Source organism: Sitophilus oryzae, unplaced genomic scaffold (assembly GCF_002938485.1).
Source record: "Sitophilus oryzae breed Bouriz unplaced genomic scaffold, Soryzae_2.0 scaffold_1514_pilon_pilon, whole genome shotgun sequence".
Classification (NCBI taxonomy): domain Eukaryota; kingdom Metazoa; phylum Arthropoda; class Insecta; order Coleoptera; family Curculionidae; genus Sitophilus; species Sitophilus oryzae.
In genome coordinates, this window is record NW_022146186.1 from 676,218 (window position 1) to 692,366 (window position 16,149).

The 16,149-nt window shown below is 32.1% G+C and overlaps 1 protein-coding gene across 1 annotated transcript in view; it reads left to right on the forward strand.

The window, feature by feature from the left end:
• Window positions 1–16,149, forward strand: part of LOC115878476 (neurexin-3) — a 350,620-nt gene that overhangs the window by 303,903 nt on the left and 30,568 nt on the right. The window contains exon 11 of the mRNA XM_030894994.1: window positions 584–775. Coding sequence (XP_030750854.1) covers window positions 584–775 — 192 coding nt within the window. The remainder of the gene's footprint in view (window positions 1–583; window positions 776–16,149) is intronic.

The window sequence follows — 16,149 nt, forward strand, 5'->3', positions numbered from 1 at the left end:
GACCACTCTCGAACGCCATCTCAATTCCACATTTTTTTACCAAAAATGTAAGTGCTTCTAACTTGCACTTAGAAATTTTCAAGCTTTAGAGAAAATTACAACGTTAATAAATAAACAAATAAAGTGTCACGAGACGTAATTAAATCGTGAAGCTGAACGCATGATGTAGACCTCTCCCTAGAATTTTAAGTACTGACAGAGGTACTCATTGGGTTGACCGGTCGACTACGACAAATCTGCTATATCCCCTTTCATGTCTCTTAGAAATGTGCACAGTTCCTCGGTTTATTTCATACGTTTGGCAACCTGTTACTGTTCTCTTTTTGTTCAGTACATTATAAACGTATTGTACTCTTCTTACATGCGGAAATCTCGACCCAAGACTAACCTTTGACAGCCCCTAGTATATTTTTTTTACACAGGCTCTACAGTTAACACTTTCCGAATTACAGCTGAGAGCTATTCTTAGCGGAATACCCGCTACAATATATTCGTTTTAACCAATACCAAAACACCATTCTCTATCCACCTTAATTTATTTTCCCCGAAAACATGTTAACCCGTTGTTTCCACTTTTTCCCAGAAGGATCGGCAACGCTGGAGCTAGAAAGCAACCTGTACATCGGCGGCTTGGGTCCGCCCTTTTCCGAAATCATGGTTCCGGCCGGACTCTGGACTGCGGTGTTGCAACAAGGCTTCGTCGGATGTTTCAAGGACCTCGTCATGAATAATGAACCGGTCGACGTGGCCGGTTTTGCCAGAGAGCAGGATTCAGGTAAGAGTTTTATTTCTTTGATGAATTTATATTATAAGTAGCTGATGGATACAATAACACTAGACTGCAAAAAGGAATCGCAAGCCCCCAAAAGAATCTTGAAAATGCTATCTAATCTGGGGACAAAAGAAATTCTTTTTTGATTTTAGCCTCACTAAAGCAAGGAAATTTAGTATTAACTGCGTGTTTTAAATAATCTATTGTATTGCGTTCTACATTTGCTTTATCTCTCTTACTCACTTGCCATCACTCTAATCTCCATGGGTTCGACAAATGTATAATATATTCTTTCTTTTTTTTTTGTTCTTATTCCAATTGTATACCTCGTTGTTTATCCTTTGTCAGTCTGTTGTATACATATATATGTATGAGGCCTCAGGTTGCAAAACCCACCTGATCCATCGATAATCGGATGTATCACTTACATCTCGTCTCACGTTGATGTTATTAATTTTCTACACATTGTTTAGTCTCTGTCTGTTAGTTCCTTCTCTAGTTTTCTGTACTGAGTGTCCCATTTTCCTGCAAATTAAAATATGCAAACAAGTTAAACTTGCTAAATAAAATTGTATCTAAGAGCTTGAACATTTTCTTTTAAAGAAGTTTGGATGCACATTTTATAGCGATGAATTATTTACAAGAAAAGGTTTTATAATTTTCAAAGCTTTCTTTATTTTAATACATTGCGATCTAGTAAAATCTTCATACTAAATTAATTTTAGATGCATTTATAAAATGAATCGTGGAAGTATTTTTGAATTATATAATGTTTATATTGTTTATAGACATTTTAATAAATCCTTTTAAGAACTTGCTTTTAATTTAATTTTGCTTTCCACTTTAAGAAAGTGCTTTTAAATCAACATGATTACTACAATGAATAAACAATGAAATATCAGGTAAATTTCATCAATAAAAACCTTAAAAAATATTGTTTTGCCAGTAATATTATAGAACTATTTTTTTGTCTCTTAAACGGTCGTTTGCTAATACAGAACAGAAAACGATTGATGTCATAGAAAACTTGCCGTTACGCAATTTATAATTCATGTTTTCCCCTTCATATAGGCCAAGTTAAAATGTAATTTTTACATCGGAAAATGTGCCTTGTTATGTGATCGATTCCGTGTCATTTAAAAAAAAAATGTTTGATGCAGCATTGCCAACTTTTATTGATGGGTTATAACAGCCATCTAAGAACTAAAGTATAACAGCAGAACTCATTGTCAGGACTTTTTTAAAAAATTAAAAATATTAACTCTTCCTTCCTTATTTATATTTGAATCCGTTTGCCTAATACGTAAGCATGTATCAGCTTCTCAATAAAGGCCATCTCACACTTATCCACTCAGGAACGCGGAGCAAGATCTTTATCTACCTACCCCATGCTCAGAGTTAGTTAAAAGTTCAATATTATACAACTCGAAAAAAATGCACAATCATGTGCCATTTGAAATCAAATCCATAACATCATTTTCTTCATTTCGCAAAGCATTGAACTCTTATTTACTAGACAAGGCTTACTACGCTGTAAATGACTTATATTTTGATAATAGAATTTGATCTTGTAAACACTGGTCTAATGTTTGTTATTGCTACATTTACAAATGACATCGAAATAAATTTATTTAGAGGTCATTGATATTTACTATAAACTAACTAAATCTTTTTGAATATTATTTTTATTTTTTTATTTTTTGACATTGTAAACATTTATAAATGTTAATTTTAAACAATAAGACTGACAATGTTATTTGTATAATGTTTTGTATTATCTTTTGTTTGTTTGTTTGTGTACCTTGTTTGTTTACTTTGTTTGTTTAGTTTACCTTTGCCTACAAATTGTAAAAATTTTTTGACAATAAAGGCATTTATTTATTTATTATTTATATTTATAGTAGAATAAGATTTTTTTGTGTTGCCAATTGATATTGTGTATGGAAAATAGCTAGGGTCTAAAGATAATGTAATCGCAAAACTTTATCTTAAAATTGTGTGTTCAAAATATGCCGAAGCATCTAAACAGTCGAACCCATAGACTTAAAATAAAATATAGACTACACTATTTACACCTCAACGCGGACAAACAACCTTTTTTGTACACATGTTTACTTCTGGGTACAGTCGACCGAGCCTTCCTTATTCAGCCTATGTTGTCACGTCTTTAATATTATCAATATTTTTTTCTTGTTATACACATATATTGAGATATTAATACTACAGTTTAATAAAGTAGGTTTTAATATTCCATAGATGTCTTAAATGGTCCTTATACTCCTAAATTATAAGTGGGATACTGTTTAATAAGGATAAGTTCTTTACAATATGACAACACCGATTAGAGGCGAGCGAGCCTATTCATTCATTTATTACCTTGTAGTACGCGTCGCACGTGTGCGGTAAAGCTTTGTTGCCGCTATCTCCCCGGCTGTATTAACGCATTTTCTTAGCGTGTAGTCATTAAGTGTTTATTTTATCGACTTTTTCTGTTCAAGAACTATAAAATATGGTTCGCCAGTGCCAAATTTGCAAGAAATTTGACTTAAATAATCCATTTAAGTCTTGAAACGACTTTTGACCAGTAGGCAACTCTCAATTTACCCATTGGGAGTCAGTGGCGTTGTTGTAGAAAGGCGCTTATTTAGATAATATTTTAGTAAAATGTAAAATCTGAATTTTTTCTCTCTTACATTACATTATTTACTTACTTACATTGTAACAAAATCATAATTATAACCCTGTTAATAATTAATAATGTTTTTATTAAAAATATATTCCGGTTTATTCTAAAATTATATTCAGAATCTAAAATAACATACAAGAATTTTAAAATGATATTACATTATGAAACAATATTTTTTAATATACCGGGTCGTCTCAAAAGTGGCTCACCCCTATAACTTTTTTATTTTTTCAGATAAAAAAACAGATTTGTATGTTAGTAGGTATATGACATAAATTAGGATTTATTGACGTATTCAATTGTTTTTGGTCTCTTCCTGTTTCACCGAAATGATTACATCTTTTGATTTTTAAAGGCACCCTCGGTATATTGCTACTTTATTCGATAAAAAATGACACTCTGAATAGAATGACATATCATATGTCAACTTTTGACATTGTCGCTTAAAAACATATCCTATTTTAAATTTCAATCCAGAGTGCCATGGTGTTGTTAAAAACACTAAGTTTTAATCAAGGAGCCTTGGAAAAATAGTTTTGATCGTCTAATAGGTTTCGTGTCTTGTCTAGGCCGGTTAAAAGATGTACAAATCGTATTTTTAATCATACATATGTCAATTTTTTCAAATGGAACAAGGGTGACTCATTAGCATATTTGGAAAAAGCATTTTTTTATGAATATATTGATACCACACACTTGGCATTTCGAGTCAAATTGTCGTTATGAACCGCGTGTTACAATTACAATTAAACCATATGCGAAAATGTCAAAAGTTAACATATTATATGTCATTATTCAGAGTGTCATTTTCTATCGAATAAAGTAGAAATATACCGAGGGTGCCGTTTAAAAATTAAAAGTTATAGTCATTTCCGGTGAAACAAGAAGTGACCAAAAACAATTGAATGCGTCAATCAATCCTAATTTATGTCATATACTAACATGCTAAATCTTGTTTTTTTATTTGAAAATATAAAAAAATTATGGGGATGAGCCACTTTTGGGACGCACCCGGTATAATAAAGACAGTACCGAGTTAAATAAATGTAGTTTTCATTTTATCCACTTCCTATCATCTTCCTTGCTTTAATGGAACAGATTTATGTTTTCTCTAATTTACATAAGACATCACTTAACCAGAAAAAAATTACAACAATCATATTTTTTTTTCTCTCCTGTCGCCGATTCTATTATATCTGTGGAATAGATCCTGTTTTGATTAATATTAGGGGTTGTAAATGTTTGACTAAAATTAATAATTTATTATTAATTTCAAAAATTACATAATTTCGATTATAAAATTTCTTCTCTAACGTGTATTTTATTATTTTTATCCTTTTTGGACTCTAAGACGTTTTTTCTAAACTTTTATTTAAAAAACCTGTCCTAAATCTTAATAAAATATAAAAAAGTTTAAATACGATATATTTTTAATTTAATTATAGCTTCATTAAAATAAAAAAATTACCCGGCTATGAGACGGAGAGTTCAGGTGTACTTGAGAAACGAAAGACAGTGTTGTGTTTCTCGGCAGAGTCGTCAGGGAACGACCGTTACGACAGAGACAACCTATCTATCGCTCGTGTCGCACTCGTTATAACCTAAAACAATAACACAACAATAACAAGATATTGTCTGACCGCATGTTCCAGCTATTTATGAATGAGATGCTCAGTTTATATTTTATTTTAAGTCTATGGTCGAACCAAAGAGCTTGTAGCTTCCCTGATAAACATTTTGAACGAGAACGTGACAATAACGGTCGTTTTTTACACTTGACTGCAGTCAGAGAAGTAAGTTTGATTGATAAGCACGCACATTCTACCACTTTCATAGTTAGTTTTTATTAAATTCTGTGATTATTAGTTTGTGCATTAAAATAACCCTCTTACTTGTTATTACCTCTTATGGCGTTGTAAGATGTACATCAATAAATAAATAAATAACCCATAATAACGCTTAGAATAATCTTCATAATGGACTAGATTTTGCCAATATGTAATAAGTAAAATAACCTATAATACGAATAAATCAATTAGTTACTAAAATATTAATTATTAAATTAAAAATAAAACGTAAAACTCTTTAAAAAATGATATAGTAAACATATTGTTTGTCAATTTTAAATTATGATTCATCTCATAAATCCATCACAATCTGGTAGCGCTGTCGCCATCGCTTGTCACTCAAAGTTGATCACGTGCATCGGAAATTGTTTTGTGATTACCATACAAAATATAGTACTGAATATTATCGAAAAAAAAACGGCGTCAGCGATGGCTATGAAATAATAAATAATGAAATGTAAAATTATATAGGGAATGTCCTCGATCGTCATTTTCAGGCCAACTGGACTACGTTTTTTTGGATCATGCGGTATTTTAATTTAGTGTCTTATTTTTGTTAAATGTTGGTTAATCTAAGTAGGTATTAAGCCGATAATAATTTATTTTAGAAAAGTTTAAGACCCTGTATCTCAAAAGTTAAGATTTTTAGGATACACATTTATAATACGATTTTTTATTTCTTATTGGTCCAGTAATCACCCCTTTGGTCCCTTTTAAATAGTAGAACTTCATTAAGGAACACCCTGTATATTATCTACTGTTATTGCAACGAAGATTCGTGCAATCGAATGATAAACGCTAAAACGTCGAATATGTATACGCGATCGCGATAGCCATGACGATCGGATTTAGCTATCGAAAACAAATGCATCTGCATATTCAAGTAGCTATCCGCTAGCGGCCGAACGCATTGTATTCTGTATGCAAATCGAATCGACAGCGTGTATGTATATGTAATCTCAACACATATTCTTAGTATATTTTGAATTCAGTAAAAGTGTAAAGTATTATACATATATTAATTTTTATTATGTACGAACCTACCTCTCTTTGTTTTAATTATAGACAAAAGGGTACAACAATTATTCTAAATGTTTTAACACTTTTATGTGAGTTGTAAAAATCTTAGAAAGTAGGTAATTTTAATTTAAATTTTGATTTATAATATACAGGGTTCCTACTATTCTGTGGACATAGAACTACTACGTATTTTTAGAATCACAATAAGTTCATTGGACAAAATTAACTTCTATGCGAAAGAGTGCTTCGTTTGTCCAGTAGAGAGCATCAAACTTTAAAAAAATAAACACATTTTTCAGATATTTTAAGAACCGTTATTCCATATACAGGGAGTTCAAAAAAACGGGATTAACCATTTCAGAACGAGCAAAAATTATAATGATTCTTTCCCTCGTCGTGAAATGGACCAATCAGCTAATCTAATTTTTCGAATAAATTTTGTTTAGATAAGTGATTAAATCCCAAAACCATTTTAACCGCGATTATTTTTTCGGCTCCCTTTTGGGTTTTCTTGTTGTCGTTTATCACTATTTCTGAGAGATTTTGGCAACAGTTCATTTAAAAACTTTGATTTACGACTCATATGTATGACTTAATAACGATTTTAATCGGTGAAAACCCCTTATTCGATATTATTTTGAACAAATAAGTGGAGAAAAATACGTCAGAATTTGATATGTTGAAATGCGAAACGGTCCTCAATGCATTGTTGGGATGCTTAACCAAGGTAGCAGAAGCACAAACATTACTTACGAGACGTCATTTTGAAACGTCCTGAAATTTTATTTACAGGTGTAGTGAAAATGAATTGTTTGTAACGTTTTTAGTTCGTTACATGTATTTTTTCTATATGATTCATATGATGTCTGGCGTATCATCACCGGATTCCGTATCGTTCAGGCCTGATAATTTATTTGGCACGCTTGGCGTAATTTTTACGTTCCCTAGTCGCCAACCCTGTTATCGTTTCACTGCTCTGTGGAGGCGCTGTCAACATCGCTCCAAGGTTAGGGGCTCTCCGCGTTTAACCTCACTTTTGTTCACCCGGCTTTTAGAAATGGTAATAATTTAAATCTTGCTGCAAAATCTGAATGAGCTGCCATTTCGAAGCAACATGGTAGAGTTTTGGATTGACCCACCTTAACTCGTATTTGTATTTTGCTGACACGTTGGTGTACTTTTGCTTTTGTCCTCCAGAAGGTTACATGGAAGAAAGGACAGTTTCTTTGTTTATTATTGAGCCGTCGGAAGTATTTCGAGGGTCTTATGGACGGACTATTTACAAGGTACGGGCATTATCCAAGGTCCTAGTAGTATCCAAGGTACGGGTAGTGTTCCCCTGTACCGTTATCTTATGGACGGACTGTGTCCAAGGTTATGGTCCAATGTTATGGTCCAGGTTACGGACATTATCCTAGGTCCTAGTAGTGTTCCAAGGTACGGGTAGTGTCCCCATATTGCCACAGTATGGATACAGCGTAAGCCCCATGCTGCTTTGCTCTCATATCTAAGCCTAGTCAGTAGCTACGGCTGTATTGATTCATGGTGTCCTCATTCTGGCCCCTTGTATTGTTTTGGCCAAAAGAATCGCCGACAGACAGTACAGAGATAAATAAATAAATAAATGCCTTTATTGTCAAAAATTTTTTCAATTTGTAGACAAAGGTAAACTAACAAACAAAGTAAAAAAACAAGGTACACAAACAAACAAACAAAAGATAATACAAAACATTGTACAAATAATATTGTCAGTCTTATTGTTAAAATAAACATTTATAAATGTTTATAATGTCAAAGAATAAAAAAATAAAAATAATATTCAAAAATATTTAGCTAGTTTATAGTAAAATATCAATGACCTCTAAATAAATTCATTTCGATGTCATTAGTAAATATAGCAATAGCAAACATTAGACCAGTGTTTACAAGATCAAATTTGATTTTCAAAATATAATTCATTTACGGCGTAGAAAGCCTTGTCTAGTAAATAAGAGTTCAATGCTTTGCGAAATGAAAAAAATGATGTTATGGATTTGATGTCAAATGGCAGGTGATTATGCATTTTTTTCGAGTTGTATAATATTGAACTTTTAACTAACTCTGAGCGTGGGGTAGGTAGATAAAGATCTTGCCCCGCGTTCCTGAGTGGATAAGTGTGAGATGGCCTTTCTTGAGAAGCTGATACATGTTTACGTATTAGGCAAACAGATTCAAATATAAATAAGGAAGGAAGAGTCAATATTTTTAATTTTTTAAAAAAGTCCCGGCAATGAGTTCTGCTGTTTAGTCCCAGTGAATATCGAACAGCTCTCTTCTGGAGCCTGAAAATGCGGTCAAACTGAGTCGCACAACACGTAACCCAGAATGGAAGGGCATACCTGAGGTGCGACTCAAAAAGTGCATAATAAACAGTTATAGCCACTGACAAGTTAAGCTCCTTAGAAACAGACCTTAATGCAAAACAGGCAGAGCTCAATGTTTTCGACAAAGCTTCGATAGTATGTCCCATTTCAGAGAATTGTCCACAACAAGCCCTAAGAATTTTACAGATTTGACGACGTCAATGGTGGTGTTGTTAAGTACAAAAGGCTGCAACGAGTTTTTATACGACAAAGCTTTAGTTTTAGAAATGTTGAGACTCAGGAGGTTCGAATCGCACCAAGATTTAATGGTGATTAAGTCATTTGATACAATCCTATGAAGTGCCGTGATGTCCTTGTTGCTCCATTGAAGCTAGTGTCGTCCGCAAAAGACATATTTTGCCACTGATGTTTATGTTAGCAATGTAGTTAATAAAAAGAAAAAACAGAATAGGGCCTAGTACTGAGCCTTGTGGTACTCCACATTCTATTGGCTTGCTAGAAGACAACGTGGTATCCACCCTCACAAGTTGACTTCTGTTGCTCAGATACGACTTAAACCATTCGAGAGATGATCCCCTGAACCCATAGTGCTGCAGTTTATTAATTAAGATCTTATGATTTACACAATCGAACGCCTTAGAAAAATCACAGAAAATTGTTGCTGTAGAATGATGGTTGTTTAGGCTGGAGTAAACTTTATTAAGGAGGGAAAACATAGCGTTATTTGTGGACTTGTTGCTTAGAAATCCAAATTGATATTCAGTAAGTATTTTGTACTTAAACAGAAAAGATACCAGCCTTCTTTTAACCAACCTTTCTATGATCTTAGATAGCATTGGAAGGAGTGCAATTGTGCGATAGTTAGAAGCTTCATCTTTTTAAGTCTCCTCCTTTATGCAGAGGAATGATTATTGCCGTCTTAAGACATTTTGGAAAAATACCATTTTGGAATGACATGTTTATTAAAGTCGTTAGGTGATTCAGAGTGCTTTCTGGCAGATTCGAAAACATTTTTAAAGTTAGCCCGTCGGTCCCACAAGAGGATTTATTTTTGATGGTATTAATTGTACTGCGAAGCTCTTCTAAAACTACGGGCGAAAAAAAGAAACTGTATAAGTTTACAATATCATTAGAGAGATAAGAAAGTGGATCATAAGGAGGACATATGGTATTAGTTAAGTTTTTCTCTACATTTACAAAGTAATCGTTAAGGTTCTTAGGTGAGGTAGAGATATTGCTAGACGAAGAAGCTTTGTTTCTCAACTCATTCACAATAGACCATGTTTCTTTAGCAACATTACCAGAATTGACTATTCTCCTATTATAATAAAGGTCCTTAGCGGCTCTTATAGTCTTATGATAAATTTTTCTGTATAGTTTTACGTAATTGTGGAAGAAGAGACTGTCTGAGAATTTTTTTAAGTGAGATAATGAACGCATGTTTTTAGAAGATATGCGAAGATATGAGCCCACCTCACGCTGCTACTCTTTGAAACAGGATTGCCTCAAGAACAGCTAAGTGTAGATTTAGGTTCTGGTTTTCAGTCGATTTTCAGTCTTAACTTAACGCACATTTTAAATAATATCGTACAGACTATATTTAGTGGTTAGATTATTAAGAACATTTATGTCGATTTAGTTGTTACAATATGATTTAGATTTTAGGTTTCATTACATTACGCCTGGTAATAGTATTACTTTCTATAGATATTATTATTACGCTATATTAACAGATGAATAACCAGACATAGATTCTAGAATCTACAGGTTGCAACATCTTCGATTTAACATCATATAAAATATATCAAATTAATTAAAGTAATACTACATTTGATACATTCTCTTAAACTTTACATGTCTTGTATTTTATCATAATTGTTTTCATAGATATTTAGTACAACTCTTAACACCACTTTCTTTGACATTTAACCACTATATATTTACTAGAACTTTACAATGTCATGTACCAGCAAAGAACATCATGAATGAATATAGTCACTAGTTTTAAGTAATAAACAACTCTGTTTTCTTTCTCTGTTCATGCCTGGCGCCCAATATTTATAATTTCTAGTTATTATTGTTAATTAGTTCTTTCCAGTGAAATACCTTATCCACGACTGCTCTACCAACGAAAAGCTGCCGTTCGCAGTGGTAATGTTTATAAAAAACGCTACATGTTTGTAAAAAAAAGGTTGTCCGAAAACGTTAAATTTTATAGTTAATAAAATTCTTAAGTTATTTGCCTCATCCTAAGTCATTCGCTTCATTTCTAAGTCATTCAGGAAATAATCTAGCCGTATATCACTCAACCTATAAATTTAATTGATTAAACTACCCAAATAATTTTTTCCATGATTTTACTTTTTAGAAAATAGTTTCACGCACAATAATTTTAGAATAATATGCACAATAATTTTATTAAATTATTGTGCATTCAACTATTTTCCAAGCAAAATCACGCGCAACATATATTTGAATAGTTTAATCGATTAAATTTATAGGTCTCGTGATATAATATATGAATAATGCATTTTTCTCAACATGTCAATAATAAAAAAGTTTTTCCTCTTGTAATAAACCAAGAAAATCTCTAGTAAATATTATGAACTAATTATAATAATTAAATAACAAGTTTCCGTTTGATATCTTAATCCAATTTTTCCAGTGTTGCACTCGGTGTTGCATAAAATATTATTTACGTTCCAGTTTACTAAAGGACAAAGGATTTTGCGGTAGTTTTAATACTAAACACATTAAACTTGTCAAAAGTTTTTCCGAAAAACTTTCTCGAAAGCGAGGAAAACAAATTTAAATACTGTGGCTTTTCGGGCAAATAAAGAAAAAGATAAATTTGGTAAATTTTTCCGGAAAATGTGAGATATATTTTCCGAGAGTTTTCTAATTAGAATACTTTCTAAATAAGTATTTGTGTTCTTTTTTACCGGCGTAAAATATTTGGTTATACTACTTTACAAAACACATGCTATTTTATAATATTGTATACCTGAGGTCAACAGGAATGTATTTCTAGTTTTGAAATTTGACAATTTGTGGAATGTTACTATGACTTATACCGTATAATAGAAAAAAACGGCGTCCCGTTGGCTTGAAAATGAACGTCGATGACATTCCCCATATAATTTTACATATAAAATGACAGCGATCTCCATTTCATAGCCATCGCTGACGCCGTTGTTTTATTATACGGTACATAATATATGGAGCAAATGAGAGCAGAGTTGGCAATAATTTGTTAGAAGATTCTAGGGTGAGTGTTTGGTATTGATGTACCGATTTTAGGAAATTATGTCAATACATAGACCAGGAGATCAAATGCAGGATCGAACAAGCAAGATCTACTTTTCGGAGACTGCGAAGATTTCTCACAGATAGGAACTTGAACTTCGGCTTTAGATACAGAATGGTGAAGTGCTATGTCTGGTCTGTTTTGTTATGTGGTGTGGAAGCATGGACACTGAAGGTAGCAACAATAAACCGAATTGAAGCCTTCGAAATGTGGACCCTACGACGAATGCTAAGAGTGCCCTGGGTCGACCGTGTGAGGAATGAAGACATTCTCAGAAGAGCTGGTCTAGAAGAACGTGAACTCTTCGAAATCATCAAGAAGAGGAAAATAGCCTATTTGGGACACATACTACGTGGAGAACTCCATCACTTTTAGCGTTTGATTCTCCAGGGTAAAATAGAGGGGGGCAAAAGGGGAATAGGTCGAAGTAAGCTATCCTGGCTGAGAAATATTTATCATTGGACAGGCATACAGGACTTTCAAGCACTCCAAGTCGCTCCAGTTAATAGAACCATCTGATGAGGAAGAAAAAAATGAACGCCTACACAGGAATCTGCACGGCACCTTAAGAAGAAGATGTCAATACATTGACGTTAATTTTTTTGCTTTTCTTTTTCTTCTTATAAATTTACGTTATTTTAATGCTAAAAACTACAGTGCTCAACATGGAAAAAGAATACTTATATACATAGGCATAGCCTATTTTCATCTAGGCATTTAAAACTTTAAAAGATTAGAAATTGAACGTAGATGTCGAAGTAACTTTTAATTAATTCAGAATCGCAATTTTGAGCACCGTTTTATAAAATATCAGAAATTTATTAAAATATCAGAAACTTATAGTTGGACGTTTTCAAAATACTGTTAACCAAGAAGTAACAAACGAAGATGGGACAATATGGGCATATTTTTATAGATTTATAATGGCAAAAAAGTTATATTGGGTTATAAGGGTTTATTTTGCCTTATAAATTTATAAAAAAATATTTTTATACCTTTTAGACCTTTTTACTATTCATTTTAAATGTATTTTATTTTATATTGTATACCTACTAACAAACATTTTGGGGATAAAACTAGTTTATGATAACTTAATATGCGTTTTATTATCAAAATCTGTTACAAACACGTAAAGGTGCGTATTCATTATCCGAACGAACGCATGCGGCCGTTCGTTCGTTCGTTCGCTCGACCATCCGTTTCGAGTCGGTACATCAAAGGCGTTCGCGTCCGGTCTTCTCGTGCGGTCCCCGTCCATACCACTAGCGAACATTCGTTCGTTCGTTCGTTCGGATAATGAATACGCACCATAACATAAACCTATATTTTTAATATACTTATTCCATAATAATTATATTAGAAAACCTTCAGGTTAAATCTATTTATTTCTCATTTTGTTTTGATTAGTCCCACATTGTTATGAAGGACGAATTTAAATATCGTCAAAAAAATAATCATAGTATTATAATTTTAAGTTTGTTTATACAACGGTAGTCATAACAAACGAACAATATTCGAATTTCAAGCAAAAAAAGAATAACTAATTGTTTCAATCATTGTTAATCGCAATACAATCTTTAACTTCAAGACTAAAGCCTGTCCAACAAGTCAGAGAAGATTTCGACAGATCACATCCAAAAAATGACAGAAAAAATAATTTGCCTGTAAATTATAATGACATAACTGTCACGTTGGGCAGACTATAAATACCATACGTACAAATGTGTATACATAATTATTAAGTAGTTTTTTCTCGATTTTTTAATAATTTCAAAGACTATGGAAGAAGTGCTACTTTTTGTCTAAATTACAATTAATATTTAGTATTACTAGCTCAGAACAAATTGAAGGGTACAGGGGGAAAACGGGTTAAGTCAATTTTTAGCGAAATTGAGATATTGATGTCATCTGATAGAAAATATGTTAAAATCTGTTCTAAAGAGAGCTTCCACGGCAACAACGCGATAAGTCAGAAGATATTAAGCAAGAAAAATATCCCGTACGTGACAAGTCCGTGCGGTACCGAGCAAAAACGTGTTAAGTCGTGTTTTTACGCGCCTATTCGATAGCGTTCTGGTCGCCATTTTAATCGTTTTAATTGAAGTTTCAAAAGAACACCCTAGGTTAATCAAGTATAGAGACACATATAACGGGACATGGACCTCTGCAGTTGTGATGGATAGAAAAACCGTTCTCAAAAATTTGGAAAGAAACGGCGAATTTCTTCTTCCTGAAATATCCTACTTAGTAAACTGCTCATCTACTGTTAGTTTGACAATACCAATTTCGGCGGAAAAATTTGCCAATTTGCAGAGTTTGACAAAAAAGTTTTGTGGAAAGGAAGCTCAGGAGTATTTTATCTCACTAGTGCATAGTTTATAATAAATCAAAACATTAATTTTCCATTTTAGATGATCGGATCAATGTCAGAATAACAAATACTATTTTCTAGTTTTTGTTCTGTTTCTCTATATTATTTATGTAGGCATAAATCTGTTTATTGAGTGTATAAATAAAATACTTTAAAATACAAAAGTGTTATAAACTCAGGGAAAAAACGGGCTAAGTCATGACCATTTACCAATAAAATTTTGATTTTTCTATCAATTTTTTTTCTAAAAGCGAAAACATTATGACTCAAAGACCCGAGATAATTAGGGAACATATGGGTAAAGGACGAATTTTTTAAATTGAAATATTGTATTTTTTGCAGCGTTTTGAACTTTAAAATTGCTTTATCTCAAAATCATAAAATTTGACTTAGACCGTTTTTCCCCTGTACCCTTCAAAAAATGTTTATCACAATATTTTAAATTATGATTCACCTTTACTAATTTTTTTTGCTAACTAACTGATTTTTGATTTATTGATAATAATTAGCAAAATTTGCCAGTGTATCGTAAGTATATTCTTTCGTATTAACCAAACCTTCTGTACGAAAAATTAATTTCATATACGCCAAAAAAAGTTACCAACCCTTTTTCTGAAAGGTACAACTTGTAATGGAATATTGGAATAAAAATTTTACGATCTGATACGGAAAGTTTGAACCGCTAAATTGAACGGTAAATTTTAAATTTCCAGTCTCCCGTCTGGTAAAGTTTAACTTTTAAATTATTTGTTGGTAGACAATGTAATATAACGAAGTGCCACAGCTGTAGGGAAGTTAGTGCGTGGAATGTTAGTTATTCTTTTTATTTATTTTTTTATAAAACGGGTTTTTAGTTTCTTAAGTTTTAAGGCCTAAGGGCTTTGCACTTAAACAAAATTACTAGTGGGAACTATCGAATGAATAATATCGAAACATTCGATAGTTGCAATTCATTCGAATAATTCGATAGCTAGTAAGAAAACATTCGTCGAAAACTATTTGAATAAAAATTATCGAATAGATGCGTCATCTGCCTTGAAATATTGTATTCTAGTAATTCGGCAGCAAAAACCATTCATTTATAAAATTCATTCATTTATCAAATTCCTTTATTCGTCAGGATCGATTTTAATAAAATATAAACTGGATTTTAGTTGTCGTCCGGCGACGTAGGTTTCTTTCCTAGAAACCCGACAGCGGTCGGTGGCAATGCCATGAAAGAAGTCGGCATCTTTGATTTTTTGCGGAGTCAAATAAAGATAAGGACACATTATTTTTTTTATTGAGGTGCTAGTATTTACACAGAAAATACATTATGAAGGGCGCTGTTCCATATATTCGTATTAGTTTGTATTAGCAAAGAATATTATTCTTTAGCATTAGTTAGTTAGGGATAGTATGTCTATATGTTTTGCATTTTTTTATTAATATTCTGTTGTTACACTGCAATAATACTTTTTATTTTGGATGTAGGAAAATGATTTTTAATGTTTTTAAGCAAAGACTGGTTTAATAAATAATAATAACAGTAGTAATTTGTATATACCTATTAACAACAAAATTTAAAATAATTTAATAATATAAACATTTTTTTAAGTAGTAGCAAAATATAAACAACAAATTAGATGTCAAAATTATTTATATTAGATACTATTTAAAAATAATATAGTCTCTAAATTTTTTGTGTGTTGCAACGTTGGTTTATTAAATAATAATAATTACAGAACTAATTTGTTATATTAACAACAAATTTTAAAATCATGAAATACAAACATTTATTAAT